Raw genomic sequence first — 17,870 nt, 5'->3', positions numbered from 1 at the left:
GGGGGTGGGGGTGGGGGAGAGGGGTGGGTGGAAGCAGGATTTCAAATCCTAAAGGATGGGGATAAGGGAGCAATTAGGGTTTGGGGAAAGGTAAACTCACCCAGGGAAGAGTCTGGGCAGTGGGGTCCCAATGACATATGGGGCCAGAACCACCATCTAAAGTTATAATGGCAGAGTAGGAAAGGAGGGAGAATTACTCCAGCTAGTCTTATAATTCTTGGTAAGGGGGCTTTCATTTAATGATGCTGACTGATGCTGACACTTGTGTAAAACCATTCAGACCTTTTTTTTTTCGGGGGAGGGGGCAGAGGGGAACTTGTAAACGAACAACTTTTGTAAAAAAAAAAAAGACTTTTCAATGGTTTTCAATACTTTTGTATATTGTAGAATATACAATTTTACAGTCAACAGGCCAATCATGCAGGAAACTAAGGTTTATACATAAATAAAAACAAAGCAATACTTCAGTCTCTCAACGTTGCAATTTATTCACTGATTTATTTATTACAAAGAGGTCTGGAGACAAAACATGGCCAACACACTCAAATGCATAGCACTTGACATCTAACCTACACACACACACACACACACACACACACACACACACACCCATAGGGTGGGGGAAGGGGGCAGCGTGTGTGTCTCTCTCTTTCCTCTTAAGGAGGCACCCAAATCCTGAGCAGGGAGAACAGCTTGGGGCCAGGGTTCAAGGGTTCAGAGTAAGTCTTTAATATAAAGGTTTCGCCGGACAGCATTGGAAACACCCTCGTTAAATCGAAACCACACATCGCTCTTCCCCACTGCTTTTCCCATCCGCCTCTCCAATGAATCTCTTTCAGGTCCTGAGGTTTCTATGGTGGGAAGACAAGGGGACAATGGAATGACCAGGTGGGACTGAGAGGGACCACCAGAGCCACGAATGGAACAGTCATCGATGATCTGTTCCCCTCAGCTTCCTCCTCTGTACAAGGATTGGGTTGGGTTTGATGACTAAGATCCTATGAGGGAAATTATCCTAAAGTGGGACTTGGATTAAACCAGGGACTTGGAGGGTCCTGAATTCCAATGGCCAACCAAAAGAAAACGAAGAAGTCGTGATGATGACAATAATCACCTATTATAATACCCACTTTACGATTTCCAAAGGGGTTTCACAGCTGTTCTCTTACAACCATCCAGTGAGGGAGACCAAAGATTATCACCCTCATTTTACAGATTAAAAAAATCAGTAAGAAGTGACTAGCCCCCAGGTCATGATGCTAGGAAGTGGGAGGATAGGGAGCTAAGTCTTCTGAGATCTTTCCCCTCTATGTGACAGTGACTCCCTAAAGGAAAAATGGACTCTGATTTGGACAGCTCCCACTCCCCAAGGTGGACATGAGTATCACGGAACCCTTGCTGTGAATAAGAGGAAGATGTGGGTCATTTTCTAAGACTCAAGGCTAAGAGAGATTCCTGAGGTCCCCAAGTTTTAAGCGAAGAAGCTGGTGGCTTCCATTCCTATCTCAGGGAGAAGAGGACCAACATACACTGAGATGGAAGGGGCTAATGTTAGCCAACAACCCCTCCTGGACTGCTCACTTGGATAGCCCTCAACAATCCTTTCTCCTATCCCTGAAGTCTAATCTGAACACTAAATTCCCTCTCCTTCAATGTCAGTGATCTCTCTGCACATAAAAAAGCCCTCCCTGCTCCCAATGTCCCCTTCTCCTCTTCCCTAAAATGGACACTTCTGCCCTTTCAACTGAAAGAAAACCCTGTTAACATTTATGCCTGGCTCCCATCTGGCCTTCCCCACCTCCCTTCTCTACTCCCATCTTCTCCCCCCATAGGGAGGTCCCATTTCATCCCATTCATTCCACCTACCTTGACTTGGAGTGACAACTTTTCTCACTATCTCACGCCCAAAGAAATCTCTTTCCGGCTAAGGATTAAAAACAGAGGGGTTCAGTCATTTTCCAGTGCAGCCCAGCATTCCCTTGTCTGAAAAACCCACCCAGACCAGCCAGAGAACTGACATTAATATCATTATCCTCCTGGCTGCCTAAGTGAACAAATGGTCTGAAGGCAAATTCATTTCTCTAGGGATTAGAGTCTTTCTCTCTCTCTCCATCTCTGAAAGTCACCCCTTAAATCCTTCTCTCTTCTCCCCCCTTCCCCACCCTTTTTATTTTCACACACACACACCCCCTCCTACCCTAATGCCCTGAATCAAGAACATCACATTTCGTGTAAGCCGAAAGTTTTCAAATCTTACATCCTGGGCCAGAATTCTGCTTACCACCATTTTGGGGGATTATATGAATGAGTGTCTGCTTGTTCTCCCCTCCCCCACTTCTAACTGATCAACCCCCTAGCCCAGATTAACTGTGTTTGGCCTAACAGAAATCAAAGGCAACATCTGTTAGCTTGGTGCCCCCTCCCCTCTTTCTCTATACCGCTCCATCTTTGGGGAAGGTGGCAAATAGCAGGCTGATGTCACTGATGCAGCCTGGGGCAGGTCTCTTAATTCGAGCCTCAGTTCTCATCTTTGTAAAATTGGGAAGGCCTGTGGCCATGCTGCCCACCTCACAGGAGGATTAAATGGGACAATGGAGGTGAAAGCACTTGGTAATCACTGAGCACCCAAATAGAAGCTTATGATTATCATTATTATCTGGGCCTGGAGACACAGACGGGTATAGCAGGCAGGGCAGATGGGGCCTCCCGATCTCATGTCAGTCTTAAGAGTAATCGCCGTCCTTCACATATCTCCAGTACTTCACTGTTTACCAAGGGTTCCCATCCCTCTTCACCAGAAAGCTTCATACCCTGAAGGAACCAGGGTAGGGATTAGTTTTTATTTTCACAGGAGAGGAAACAGGTTAAGTCACTGGTTCAAGGTTATGCTAAGTGACAAAGACAGGACCCAAACCCAGTCTATCAACTGACTATCTGAAACTCTTAGCACAGTGTCTGGCATACAGTTGGCACTTAATAAATGTTTGTTCCCTCCCTTCTTCATCAAAGTATCTGTTATCTTTCTACTGTAGGGCTTATTCCACACAGGTGGGGTTAAGGGCCCTGGAGGAGAATTCAGGGCAACAAAATCCCAAGTGTCAATGATATTTCTAAAAAGGTCATTCTGTTTTCTAAAGGGTATGAACTCTCTTACCTCATCCTATTCATTCATTTATTTTGCAGGGGGAGCGGGGAGGGCAATCAGGGTTAAGTGACTTCCCCAGGGTCATATAGCTGGTAAACTGGATTTAAGGCTGGATTTGAACTCAGGTTCTCTTGACTCTAGGGCTGGTGTTCTATCTATTGCACCACCTCGCTGCCCCCGTACATTCTTACTAGGTTATAAAATCAAAAGGATGAGGTTCATTAACTCTTGGTGGAGGAGGGATCCTTTGCAAATCCTCTCACGTCCAACCCCTGCGCACCTCCCTCCACTAGTCCAGCGGATCTTTGGAACATACACAATTGCCACAGATTCCAGGACTACCCCCTCTGCACTCTGGGAAGCTGGAATGAGTTAGTGTGCAGGTTTTAGGAAGCACTGTTTGTTCTTGGCTCAGGGCTCACTCAAGGTTTGGGTCTCCTAGTTTCTCTGACCCCTCTCCTAAGGAAAGGAAAGATGGAGGCTGAGAGAGTCCCTTAGAAACAGTACATCGAGTCTTCGCTTCCTACTTCCCTAGAGGGTAGAAATTCTTCCATCTGGGTAGATGAGTCAGTGGGGAGCCCTGCTCTTTTCTAGTGATGACGGATAGCAGGGGACAGGGGCCCTGAACAATGTTCCTACCCCATGGCCTAGCCTTCCTCTTGGGCTAGGGAATGGCCTCCACTCTGCATCTATGCCGAAACAGGATTAGGATCCAGAGTATTTGACATAAATAAAATCAGGCTTCCAACAAACCAGGGCCAAGAAGGGTAAATCCAGGAAAACACCTTAAGCTTATGGCGCTTTCACAGCCCTTCCCTCACATCAAGGAAACAGCTCTGACCCTGTCTCTACCCAGGTCAAAAATCTTCAATGGCTCCCCATTATCTTAAGGATAAAGTCTAAATTCCTTAGCCTAGCATTCAGGCTTTGAATTTGTATACAAATACAAAGATGATGCAGTACTTGTACTTGTCCCCAATTACTTTACATTCTACTGAGGAGGATAGTGTTCAGAAAAAAAGTAAATACAGGATAAAAAAAATACACAGTGATGGGGTGGAGGGATGGGGGGAGATGGGGTGAGTATATTAACAAAACAACAAAGGCCTCTTGGAGAAGGTGGCTTTTGAGCTGAGCCTGAAGGGAATGAAGAGTTTCTAAGAGTTACAGATGGGGGGAGAGCATTTCAGGTATGAGAGATGGCCTGTGCCAAGGCAGGAGGCAGAAGATTGAATGTCTCATACATAGGAAGACTCATGTGTCCCTGGCCTCATGAAGGGTTTTAAAGGTCAGGAGCCTGCCTCTTAACCTAAAGGCAAGACGGTGAACTGATATTTCTTGAGCTGGGGAGTAACATGGCCAGGCCTACACTTTAGGATCAACCCGGCATCTAAGTGAAGAGAGATGTTACAGACAAAGGGACCATTTGGGACCCTAATACGACAGTCCAGATGAAGGATAGTAATGGCCTAGACTATGGTGGTTGTTGGGAGAGAGAACAGGAAGAGACTGGAGAGACGTTGAGGAAGTAGGATTGACAAGTGTTTGGAAAAGGGTTGAGGGGGGAGATAAGAGAGAGTGGAGATGTGTAATAGTTGGGATTTTTTTACTGTTTTAGAATGCTCAATTAAGTGTCTTTGATTGAGCCTTGGGACGTACAAAGTCCCAGGCCCAAACCCCTATCTACTAGGAGCTAGGGCTATGTGGGTGTGAAGCCCCCAGGGCTCTAAGGGGAGTTGCTAAGACAAGAGCCAATAGAGTGCACCTAAGTTCTGGCTGCTCAGATGATGTCTGATGAGGACTGAAGAGTGTATAAAAAGAGAGAACAGAGCTATTTGCTTAGGGGCTGTGAGCCATAGGAGGAATGGCCTGTGATTCTGGGCCAGCCGTTGTTATGAGCTCCCCGGCTCCTGAAGTCAAATATTGGTTTCTTAGTAACTATGAATTGTATTTGGTCTGTTTATAATGTATCTTTGTAATTTGTTTGTATTTGCTCTGAAGTTCAGGTTGTTGGCTTTTTCCTCTGAACTAAGTGAATGATATATGTATATATTGGATTAAAGTAAGATTGTTAACCCCTTAACATTACTTTCCTTAGTAAAGCAGGTCAAAGAAGCTGTGCTGGCAGCATCCTTGCTGTTGGGCTTGTGTTGGTCTTTCACCCCCACAACAGCTGCTAGCTGAATTGTTGCAACAAGATGATCTGAGGATGACTCTTAGGTTGTGTGGTTGGACAAAAATAGGGAAAATTGGAGGGGTGGGGGGCATAGCAGGGAAAGATAATAAGTTCAGTGATGGACATGTAGACTTTGGAATGTCCATGGGGCATCCAAGACAACCCAGGTAGAGATGTTCAGCAGGCAGCTGGGTGGCTTAGTGGACTCAGGAAAATCTGAGTTCAAATCCAGTCTCAGACACTGATTAGCTGTGTGACCCTGGGTAAGTCACTTAACCTCGGTCTGCCTGTTTCCTCTTCTATAAAATGAGGAAAAAGATAACACCACTGTCTAAGGTTGTTGAGACACTCAAGTGAGGTAATATTTGTAAAGTGCTTCACAGTACCAGGCACCCAGTAGACACTATCTAAATGCTAGATATTATTATTTTTAAAAATGTTATCCTTCTAATAGCCTTTTTGAAGTACACATCATGATCCCTGTTCTACAGAGGAAGAAAGTGAAGCCCGGAGAAGGGTAAGAACTAAGCCGAGGTCAGTGGCAGAACCAGGAAGAGTATTCACATCTTCTGTCTCCCAAACCTAGGACTCTCTCTTTCCCTGTGATGAAGGAGGCTCTCCTCCATCCCTCCAAAACTCACCTTCTCATCAAAGATAGCTTTTCTTTTCATGATGTGTTCCAGGCGTTGCTCATGGTTCCGGATGGGAGCAACCGCCGTTGTTTTCTCCCCACTGCATGCCTGTGGGTTCTCTGTTGCTGAAGGGCTTCCCTCGTCATCCTGTTAAAGTGGGGAGAGATGTACAAGAGATGTTTTAGGAACACACTGATACTTAAGCATTCACTCCATTCTGAAGTCTCCATCACCAAGCACTGCTTTGGCCCCTTCTATGGACTCTTGACCTCTGTACAGATGAAGTTATGCACGTGTGGGTTACCAGATGGAGACTTTTGGCTTGAGGCTTAGGTCTCTGGTTCTATTTCCTGATGACCAGCCAATCAGTATTCAGAAAACTTCTGTATGTTAGGCTTTAGGGGATAGAAAAATTTATTTATTATGCTCTGAGCTCCAAGAAGATACTCATATCTCTTCTAGCAGCAAATGGTCTTCTGTATACAGTAGGTGCCAAAAAAATTTAGGAAGATGTATGATTTCATAGGTACGGGAATTTCTGATAAGGAAAGAGATTCCTTCCACTGATATAAACCAACAGCTTTTCTGTAATTTGTAATGATTAAGTCTTAGAGACGGGGTGGGGTGGGGGGCGCAGTGTGGGGAGACCCTGGGAGCATGAAGTGACTTGCCTATGGTCGCATAACCACTATGTGCAACCACAAGCAGAGGCATGATTGGAACCTAGGTCTTTCCGACTCCAAGCCTAAGTCTCTATTGACTATAACTACGCCACTAACAAGGACTCAGTGAATGGAATTGAGGTAGGTTTCTTGCCATCCAGGACCCTGATGTCTAGAGAAAGGGAGATATGACTCCCAAATGGGACAACCAAATCAAGACACAAAACGGTATAGAATTAAACACTTTCAATCACTGTATATACAGGAGATCTAACAGCCAGAGGAGGGAGGTCGCATGGAGCATTTTCCAATTATCCATGACGCTGTGCTTGAGAGAGAAAAATGGAGTGGAATCAGAAAGGCAGCTCAAGGCCTACACAAGCAACTTCCAAGCAAAACAGAACTGCGTAAGTGAGAAAGAGGTCACTGGAGCACAGGACAGATCTAGTAAGGGGACCTGGAGAGCTGCCCGATCCCCTTCTTTTGTAGCCGGAAAAAACCAAGGTCCAGGAAAAGTTGAGGCCTGTTCTAGGTTACACAAGTTGTACGTGGCAAGGCTGGAATCTGAACCCAGCTCACTCCACCAACTCTAGAGCCAATATTTCTTCCCACTCCAATACATCGAAATGTGGGGAAAAAAGATTTGACCGAGACGACAAGATGGAAGAAGGCAAGGTTCTTTGGTGAAGAGTCAGGCTGGAAGAAACAGGGATGGAGAATATGCCACCTTCCTGGCAGGGTCTGCTCACCTCCCAGCAGCTGTGGTTTTCCCCTTACATTTCCCACAGAAGCCTGCGGCTGGTCCCTTTCAGTTCAGCTCCTCTCAGGCTGTCCTAATGGTTCCCCCACCACCTCTCCCCCATGCCTGACTGCTGGTGACAGATGGCTGAACAGGGTTCAGTCCTGAAAGATTGCTGTTTATATCCTTCTGCTGGTACTTAAACACAGACTGCTCAGACTGGTCCCCCACCCCATGCTTCACCCCTGCTGAAATCCTTGACTCCATCCTTCAAGGCCCAGCTCAGGTACCACCTCCCCCAGGAAGCCTATCCTGATTTTTCCCTACCACCACCACCTCAACAAGGAGTGATCTTTTTTTCTCTCGGCCCTCAAATAGCAGTATGCCAAAACAAATAAAGTTCTACTTTGCATAACATTTATTGGGGTGGGTGTTTTATTTCCCTACCTCCACATGGAGGGGACTAAACTGGATAGAGCATATGCTTTCAATAAACTGTCTCAGGGCATCAAACCCTGGGAAAGAGGGACCTAGCCTTGGACCCTTGATACAAGGTATTCTAATGAGCACTTGGAGATACCAACAGCTAGAAGCTCCTTCCTGTTGGTTTTCCCTGTCCCCTCCCCAACTTAAGTATATACTTTTAGAGCTTCCAGATAATTCTGTTCAATAACTATACCTTAGGAATGTGAACCCTTTGGCCCAAGAAGCAGAGATTTGCCCAAGATCCCACTGATACCAGTCCAAGGGGTCTATACTATGGTATATACTTTCCTACAGAGCTAATAGTATTGTTCCAGCTTCCAAAAAGAATACAGAAAGGACCCCAAATCATCAGCACACACACAAGTCCAGTAAATCAAGGGAGAAGATAGCTGAATTAGGTGGGCCCTGAGGTCTCCATTGGTTACGGAAGTGGGCATGGTTAGCCCAGAGAAGAAAAGACACAGAAGTGATATGATAACTGGCCTCACTGACTTATATGGTGGTCAGCTATGCCCGTCTTGATCATGGCATCCAGTTCTAGGCATCCTATGTTTCTGGTATGGCAAATGGTCTTACTTAATGCCCATCAAGGACCAGCAAATTAGTGCACTGCACCCACGGTAATAATCTGTTTATGTAGCTGTCCTCATTAGGGACTCTAAGCACATCAACCATGTGTTAAAAAAAAAAATCCATTTCATTAACCTTAGATACAAAACAATAAATATAAACATAAAACTACCTTGCTAGGCTCCATATCTGCTTTGGCACACTAATAACTCCCCATGGAGGACAGAAGCTGCCAGTTAAATCGATGCACCATTAAACTGAGAACTATCAGGAGCTTAGCTCATAGAAATACAAAATGTCAGAGCTGGAAGGAGCCTTAGAGACCACCTCGCCCAACCCTGCAATCTTACAAATGAGGGAAGTGGATGACAAGAGCAGTAGCTTTGTCTAAGGTTATGAAGCTAGCCAGGAAAAGAGATGGGTTCAGAATCCAAGTTTTCTAACTCCCGAACTGGGGCTCTATCTGCTGCTACATTACTCTTACACCCTTGTGAGAGCTAAAAGTTGTTTCTTATTTTAGCTGGGACACAACAGGCATTCTTTTTAACCCTGCCTTCCCTAGGCTAATGTCTTGCCAATTCTTTTGGTCCAGCTAATCTCTTCCAATCTCAGATGATGCGGGATGAACAGCTTTAAACTCAACCACCCACTCAGGCCAACCACTGGAGGCAGCGGTCCGAGGAGGCCCCTATGTCTCCCCAAAGACATGATGCAAACAAAAATTCCTCAGGGCTCTAGCCTGGCAGCCTTCCATGCTGGTTTTTGCTGACAAGCATGCTCTGATGCTGCCTCGGAAGGACTAATTATCTTGGCCTTGGATGCACCAGGGAAGAAATTTCTGCTGTGAGTTATTAAAGAGGAGAGAAAAAAAATCCAGGGAGTAGTAGAAATTAAGTAATTTCTAATCTACCTTAGGTGTTCATACTGGGACCGCCTTCTAGGCAGTCCTACTTGGGAAATCCTGTCTTGTTAGCCAGATTGCTTATCTGGAATCCCCGCTGCAGGGCTGAGATGGAAATTCTGTGATTGTAAAGGGGGCTGAGGGGTGGGGGAAGGGTATAGTATTGGGAGAGACTAAAAACGTAGGGAGCCCAAGGCTCGATAAGACGTAATGGTTTAAAAAAAGGGGCCGGGGGAGGAGGCGATCTGCCAGTCAGATGTCACCTGTAAGAATTATATTGAATTTGGGGAAATCCCATCTCAGGAAGATCACTGACAAACAAGCACAGGATTGACAAGGCATCTAGGATAATGAGAGAAATAGAAATTATATCATGAGTGCTCACTAAAGGAACTAGGGAAGCTTTCCTGCTAGCAAAGATTTTAGGGGAACATGGGAGATGTCTTCTGATATCTAAAGGGTTGTCATGGGGAGCAGGGTGTCAGTCACATTTATTAAGTGCTTACTAAGTGCCAGGCACTGTACACAAGGAAAGGCTTGGTCTGACCTAGCAGGACTAGGACCAATGGTGCGGGTAGGGGTGGGGTGAAGAGGAGATGAAGGTATGGGGAGGCAGATTTTGATTCATGAAAAAGGAATATACTGACAATAAGAAGGGGTGGGAGTTGGTGAGATTCTCATTACCAAAGATCTTTCAGGAAAGGCTGGATGACTTCGTATTGGTGCTGTTACAGAAGGAATTCCTGCTCTAATGGAGAGTGGACTAGATAATCTCTGGAGTCTTTTCTATTTCTAAATAATTTTAAGGCCTGGGCTATCTTGGCTCCAGCCTCCCTGAAGGTCAGTTCTTGATTCTGGTACTGAAATATTTGCCCCCATGGTCTGGGGTCGTAAAGGCAGGAGGCTTCACTTGCCAGAATTTCCCCAATGCCACTTCCAGGAAACCCAAGTTGGTGTTCTGCAGGGACAGAAACGAAAATGCCCAGATTCTGGACATCATTTTAAATCAACTGCACACAAAACAAGCCGGGATGTTGGGAGGTAGTCTTCTGAGCTCCCTTTCAAGGAGTCAGTGCCAAAGAAAGGGAAAGACAGTGAACCGTTCATCACTGTCCTCTCCTGGGTCAGTGGTCCTTGAGATAGAAAAACAGACAAAAGAATCACTAAGAGATGATTCTAGGTCCATGGGGCATGCAGAAGCTCTATCAGTCAGGCACTGGGTGGAGATCCCCATCTCCATCCTCCCACCTCCTGGCCCAGGAGTGGGGAACCTGCAGCTTCAAGGCCACAAGCAGCCCTTTAAGTCCTTGGGTGTGGCCATTTGACTGAGTCCAAGTTTTCAGAACAAATCCTTTTATTAAGGGAATTTGTTCTGTGAAGTCTGGATTCCATCAAAGGGCTGCACTTGAGGACCTACAGAGCCACACTTGGCCTTGAAGCTGCAGGTTCCCCACCCCTGCAGCTTGGCCAATCCACAGTTCCCCCTACCCTTCCAACAAGGGTGAGAACTCTGATTCGTGGTGCCCACGTTCTGCTCACCTGGCCACCATATCGAGTCTGAATGGAAGCTTCGGCTCTCCTCATCTTCTCCATCTCAATTTCCCGAGCAATGAGCTGCTTGGTCTGATAGGTCAGCTGCTTACGGGCGGGGAGATCGGGGAACCGGCAGACATCCTCTATGTTCCTGATGATTTGTGGGGAAGGGTGGAAGGGAGGGAAAGCAGAACTAAGACCCAACTCTCACAATGGGCAGCCCAGTCTTTTTCTTCTCCCCTTTGTGGGGTTTTCATAAGCAGCTAAACTAGACTAACTATCCTCTGAATTCAATGCTGTATCTCCAGTCACTCGAACAAGCTGACTTCTCCCCATCTCCACCTCTCCATATTCTTCTTCTTTTGGCTCAGCTCACATGCCACTTCCTCTGTGAATTCATAAGCATTTGGTGAGTAACTAACTACTTTGTGCCAGGCACCATGCTAGGTGCCAGCGATGCAAGCAAATAAATGAAGCAACCTTTACTCCCAAGGGCTCATTCTCTCCCTCTTCAAATTATCTTGTATTTACTTATTTGCCTACACATCAGTAGAAGGTGAGCTTTTGGAGGGAAAGGCCTATTTAATTTTTTACTTTGTTCTGGCAGAGTAGACCATTACTGAACTGAAGTTCCTTCTTCCTGTGCCTCACTGTGGCATGGTGATGATTCTAAGTTTTTGAAAGCTATGCCAGCAGAATGATGGCTCTGGTGGGTGCTACCTAGCTGGAGAGGCTCAGTGTATTATGGTGTGGCATGGAGGCTTAACTTTTGAGGACCAGGCTAGCTGAATTTAGAAAGGCTCATCTCTCAGAAAAGCTCAAATCTCCAGAAGATCGATGCCATGGGGTCCTTCTGGCTTCAGACCCACCATACTTAAGGCATAGGAGGGTCGTGATATGCATCAGTGGAAGCAGGAAGGACCCACACTAAGGAAAGAGGGAGTACAAGCAAGATTCTGAAAGTCAGTCTGTCTTCCAACTAAAGGAGAATTTTGAAAAATTAATTTCATTTTGTTTTAAGCCCCAGAGTGAAACTTCTTTCTGTACTTGGGGGCAGACTGCAATGGCTTTGCAAATGAGCTGTTTTAAAAATATGCACATCAGCACACATAACCGCATACACACAGCCTAAATAATACATCGTGGTGCCTCTGCAATTGAAAAATAGATCCCTTGCAAACATTCCCAGAAACAGCTTCAAGGCTGCAGTGAATCAGATGTGAGAGAGCCAGAACCAGACTCAGCATCAGTTAAGGTGCCAGGACTCGAGATTCTCCTTAGAAAGTCCTGGGCAGCCTCGAGGAGAGACACCAAAGTTAGGCTGGAAGCCACAGCCACACAGTTGGAAAACCGCTCAGCTTTGCCAGCATTTATAGATATCATACACCCAGTAAGAAGGAAGGTATGGACAAGATGGGTAGGTAGATGAAGGTTTGCAGGTGAAGGGCAGAGGAGGACAAAGAGGTGTTTTCTAAGCAGAGCGCTGAATAGAAATGGGGTGGGATGGCCAAGGGAAAGCAAGAAATGAAGGGAAGATAGGAGGGAAGAAGGAAAGGAGAGGGAGAAGAGAAAAAGAAGGGAAGGAAAGAAGGAAAAAGGCAAGAAAGGAAAGAAAAAGGAAGGGAAATAAGAAAAAAGGGGAAGAAAAGAAGGAATGAAGGAAAAAAGGAAAGGATGGAGAGAAGGAAAGGGAAAAAAGGAAGGAGAGGACAGAAAAATGGACAAAAAATAGGGAAAAGGGAAGAAAAGATGGAAAGGAAGACGGAAAAGAAGGACTACCCTACTTTGGCATCTAACTTACTAGCAGCTGCAAGTGATGGTGGGTAACCCATGAACAGCTACGGAGGAAAACATCTGGAGGTGGTAGGGGGTGGTTTCTAAATTACTGAGCCAAAGAGACATATTTTTGGATCCCCTCCCTCCACTTCAACATGAATAAGCAAGAGTCAACTCTATAGTACAATCTTATTAGTATAGACTGACTGGGGCAGAGGGAGTTTAGGGACCAGTCAGAGTTACTGCTTGGTTTTACTACACACAGTAATGCAAACTGCTGGCTCACAGAGCGCAGTCTGAGATCCCAGAGCCAGAGTTGTTTTGATAAATAAAGCTTATCTGTAATGAATACAGCACTTGGATGCAAAGGTATTTGAAAAGTTTGTTCCCCAAAGTATTTAAAACAGGCCCCTGCAATCCTGTTTGTAATATTAACCTGCTCAGCACACCCTTCTTTCAGAGATGTAATTGCAAAGATATGATTCAGTCCTGCTCCGCCTGAATGATCACCCATTCCTAATTAATGTGGTCTGAAGTAACAAGGCCTGATTGTATAACTGCTTCGAAAGTTCAGGCAGCATCCCATCTAGTCCTGACAACCAGGCACTACTTCCAAGGCGAAGCAGAAACTGAAACAGGGTTAGTCACTCACGTGGCTGCGGTCTGGGGCACCTTCTACCCCAGGCTGCTGGAGCATCCTCCAGATGGACTCCTGTGACTGGATGGACGTCCAGGCCACTCACCCTTCCTCCCTTACTGGCCCGTGCCTAGAGGGGGATAGAATGCCCTCTACTCCCTGGCAAATCCCAGGGCTCCAGCAGGGAGTTCCTCTGTGACATTCTGGGCTGTCTCCATAACTACATCTGAGTGATGCTGCAGAATGGCAGGAAGGTAGATACAGAGGTAGATGAGTCCTAGAAGCATCAGGGCAATAGCCAGGGGCAAACCCCAGTCAGTGATGAGCAGAGTTTCGTGGCACCGGGCCTGGAACATTTGGGGTACAGTGCCAGCAGCTCCCCAGCCAGCATCCAGAGAAACAGGGCAGCAGTGCCCCTGGTATCAACTCCCCGACTTCTGCACACGGGTCTTGGCTGCTAACACTCCCAATATCCCTTCACTTGGAAGAGAAAACCATGACAACTTCTTAAAGCTCTGCTCTCTCCACTTCAAAAGCACGTTATGGCCAGCTCCACAGATACCTGCCTAGACCTGAGATGGGCAGTTGGAGCTCCTGACTGAGCCTGAATGGGTAACTTTTAGTACAGCAGATTTCTAGAGTTCAATGACAGTCTGGGCCACCCACTGCCCACTCCAAACCAGAAAGCTCCAAGCCCTAAGAGCCAATCACTTTTCTGGTGGGAACTGTCACTAAGCCCCTTAGTGGAATCTGGGGTGGGAGGTGGGGTGGAGGGATTTGGAAGAAGAGTTCATTCCTAAAGCATAGCTTGGAAAAGTCATTTTCGAGGTGACTACATCCTGTCCATACCAACATCAGGAGAGGATGCTTTTCTGACTAATGGCTCTCTTCTCTTTCCACTGCCTGCCCAAATGAAAAGTTTCACCTCCCCTAAGCCTGTAATTGTCACTATTTTTCCAAGTCTTTAGAATTTTAAGAAAAAAAAAAGTGTGATGTGGTTGAAAAATGCCTGACTTGGAGTCAAGAGAACCGGATTCAAATCCTGGTACTGACATTGGCTGTATGGCTTCAGTGAAGCTCAGTTTGCTCACTATAAAATAGGAGGGTCAGGGCTCCATGGCCTCCACAGGTCTCCTTCAATGCTAAGATTCTATAATCTAATTGTAGGATCTATTATCCAAGATGAGAGAGTTTCCCTCCAGCCTGGGGACTACCGTGTTTCCCCTTAGCACGACCCCTTGCCTCTGTCTTTGCAGGACCAAAAGGTTCAAAGTCCAGTGAGGTTTTAGGCATTCATGATACAGGGGAAAGAAAACTGTTCAGAGTTAAGGGTCCTGGGTTCTAGTCCTGGTTCTGCCATCACCTTAAATATATTCCAGTAGGTGAGATGTTTCCCTCTTCTGGGTCTCAGTTTCTTTCCTTTATAAAATCAGAGGGTTGGGCCACATGATCTCTGATGTTCCTTCCAGCTGAGATTGTGTGTTTTTAGGGATATTGAGAGGTAGGGAAGATCAGAATTCAGTAGCTGGGAAAGAAAGGGAGAGAGAAGGAGAAGGGAGGGGATATAAGAAAAAGAGGGAGAAAGGAAGTCATAGGAAGGAAATGAAGAGGAAAAGGGATCCTTTTTCCATAGGAAACAGAGAAGCAAGATAGGTGGAGGGAGCCCTTGGAATTAAAGTACAGAGTACAGGAATAAGGAGATTAGCTCAAGGGGAGAAGGCATGAGGCAACGTTTAAAACTGTTTTAAACCCACGTGAATGAAGATAAGTGGGATGCTGGGGCTTAGCTGGCCATCTGCTCCACCTATGGAGTGCCAGAAGTCCTTGGCCTTCTGACCTGACCAGAGGACATGGCAGAAAGGCTTATTATTACATGAGCACTGCTCAGCAGTGAATGCGAGAGGCCCGTGGATCCCAGCCACGGCCAAGTCTCTCTTCCATTAGCATCCTGAGCCCTCTGGGCACGAGAAGGGGAGAGCCAGGCTAACTCCCACTCCAGCACAAAGATCATTTTAAGGATAGTGTGAAAAAGAAAGGAATGAGGTAAATGCTTGAATCCTGAGCAGCATGCCGGCCATAATGCCAACAAGATACTTGGGCTTCTGAAAAGAATTTTTTAAAATAACATACAAAAGATCTATGTTCTTGAGTATTGGTTTCTGGGAAGTTCTCAATGTGATAATTTATAGGCACAATGAAAGTTTCTCACATGACTTCTCAGAGGGCCAGGAACCAAACCCCAAAAGACTCTTAAAAGTTAGAATAGAGAGGCAGTGTTGCCAAGTGGATAGAAAACTGGCCTCAGAGTCAAAAAGATCTGGGTCTTCTAGTCCCAGCCCTGCCATATACTGGCAGAGTCTGGCTGTGGGCAAGTCGTTTAACCCCTTAGTACCCCAGGTCCCTCTCAAAGACTTGACATTATAAAGCAAGTAATGGTTTGAACTGGTAGAGAAAATTCCTCACTGGGAGCTTCCCACAGTAATGAAGTCACAGGTTCAGTCAAAAACAACTTTTCCAACACAGCTCCTGACCCCCAACCTCCACCATAGAATATTAGTGAAAAAGAAGACCTCCATCCATTCTTTTTTTTTTTTTTTTGAGGCAACTGGGTTAAGTGACTTGCCCAGGGTCACACAACTGGTAAGTATCTGAGGCTGGATCTGAACTCAGGTCTTTCCTGACTTCAGGCCCAGTGCTCTATCCTCCACTCATTGTTCAAAGAACAACATGGAGGCCAGACAGAGGATGTAACTTGTCCAGGGTCAGGCAGAGAATTAAAGACAGAGTCAGGGCATGAGCCCTGGTCTCTAAGTCCAAAGCTCTTTCTACTATGTAACACTCTCTCCTACCTCCAACCACATCCTTTTTGATGCTTAATTCTCCCCACTCCTTTAAATATAGCCTGAAGCTCCCTTTTATATCCTATGTGATCAGAGACCGCATACTTCTTCCCTCTTCACCCAGACTCACTGCCCACTTTTTTTTGGCTATACCTAACTCCAAAGATGGGAATAACTAGGTGGCACAGTGCTCACCTTCCCGAGCTTAAATCCGGCCTCAGACACTTATGAGCTGTGTGACCCTGGTCAAGTCACTTCACCTTGTTTGCCTCAGTTTCCTCATCTGTAAAATGAGCTGGAAAAGGAAATGGTAAAACACTCCAGTATCTTTACCAGGAAAACCCTAAATGGATTCACGAAGAGTTGGATATGACTGAGTAACGATAAAAAATTTTACATAAATTAATCAGACTAAAAAATATTATGTAAATTAATAGATTTATAGATTGTAAATGCAAACTTTTTTGCAACTCAAGGTTGAGTAACTTAGCCCCATGACATTGGGGGTAAAACAGTAGGTTAAGAAAAAAAAACTGGTTCCTAAGGCTTGGGTTCAATAAATATTCCTTCTAGAATGGCAAGATGTAACACTCATTTAATAAAATCTTTCTTGCCAGGCTTAGTAGAGAAATTCTGGTAGTCAGCTTTTTTAGATGCTGGAAATGACCTTTAGGTACCCTATATAGATCTGATGCTTCATAGCACTAAACTGTACAGCTGATGAGACTGTCAACCATCCATGTACTGTACTGCCATATTATCAAGTCAATTCTCTATAGAAGTTAGCTCTTAGCCTTACCTGTCACATGAAGTGACCTGCATCAGAGTTTACATCAAAGATATGCACAAGGAATGATAAAATGTGGACCAAGGGAACAACTATTAACTTGGATGTGAGGTCAAATCAGTAACAGCTCAACAATCTAAAAGGTGCTTATGATTGTCTTCCTCAGGGACAAGTTTCTTTTCAGAGAAGACTTATTTTAGTTTCATGAGGCTAATATGAGGTGAAGGTTTGCCAAGGCAAATTTATACTTTGTGAATATCTTGAAGCAAACACTACAAATAAAAGTCTTTCTGCCTTAATCCCACCATGCCAACCTGATGTCTTGGGCATCCTACTATGGTCAGGAACCCAACCTAAGGAGCATTATCCCCAGCTAATCCAGCATTGCACATAATACTAGGGCCATCGTCAATGACAAGAACAGAAATTTCTTCTTCTATTTTTGTTTAAACTGAGGTTGCACACTATCCTAGTCAGAACTAGGGAGGGGGGTGGGAGAAGAAAGAGAAGCAAAAAGGGGGGAACGTTCGAAGTAGCCTACAATTACCACTGGCTATCCCTGAGTGAGACCCAACTGCAACATTCTATAGTTTCAAAGGTTCTTTCAAGAGGTTGGGTCTTAGCATATCTGGGAGACAGTGAGAGATACTGTCATTGGGCTTATAAATCACCATGTTAGAAACCCCTCAGAAATTAAGTCTATGATCCCAAGACAGAAAAAAAAGTGACCATCTTCATCTTTGGGAGAATAGAGGTTCATGGAGATCTCTGAACTCAAGAACCAAAAGGCTTGGCTTTTTGACCTGACAATTACTGTGTGACACTGAGAAAGTCATTCCAGTCAATTAATAAGCATTTATTAAGCACCTATGTGCCTGGCACTGTCCTAAGTACTATTAAGCTATTCAACATCTGAACTGCAGTTTCCTCAGTTACAAACTGTGGATAATAATGCTTATTATCTCAACTTTCCCTGTGAGGGAAAA

General features: G+C 45.4%; 1 protein-coding gene across 1 annotated transcript in view; it reads right to left on the bottom strand.

Annotated features, from left to right (window-relative positions):
• Positions 1-604: 604 nt before the first annotated feature.
• CHTF18 (chromosome transmission fidelity factor 18) overlaps positions 605-17,870 on the bottom strand; it is a 55,502-nt gene continuing 38,236 nt past the window's right edge. The window contains exons 19-22 of the mRNA XM_036737533.1: positions 10,851-10,995; positions 5,963-6,100; positions 1,867-1,924; positions 605-851 (exon numbers count right to left, since the gene is read on the bottom strand). Of these exons, the coding sequence (XP_036593428.1) occupies positions 715-851; positions 1,867-1,924; positions 5,963-6,100; positions 10,851-10,995 (478 nt within the window). The 3' untranslated portion in view covers positions 605-714. The remainder of the gene's footprint in view (positions 852-1,866; positions 1,925-5,962; positions 6,101-10,850; positions 10,996-17,870) is intronic.

Source organism: Trichosurus vulpecula, chromosome 9, assembly GCF_011100635.1.
Source record: "Trichosurus vulpecula isolate mTriVul1 chromosome 9, mTriVul1.pri, whole genome shotgun sequence".
NCBI lineage: Eukaryota > Metazoa > Chordata > Mammalia > Diprotodontia > Phalangeridae > Trichosurus > Trichosurus vulpecula.
This window is presented reverse-complemented; position numbering and strand designations above follow the sequence as displayed.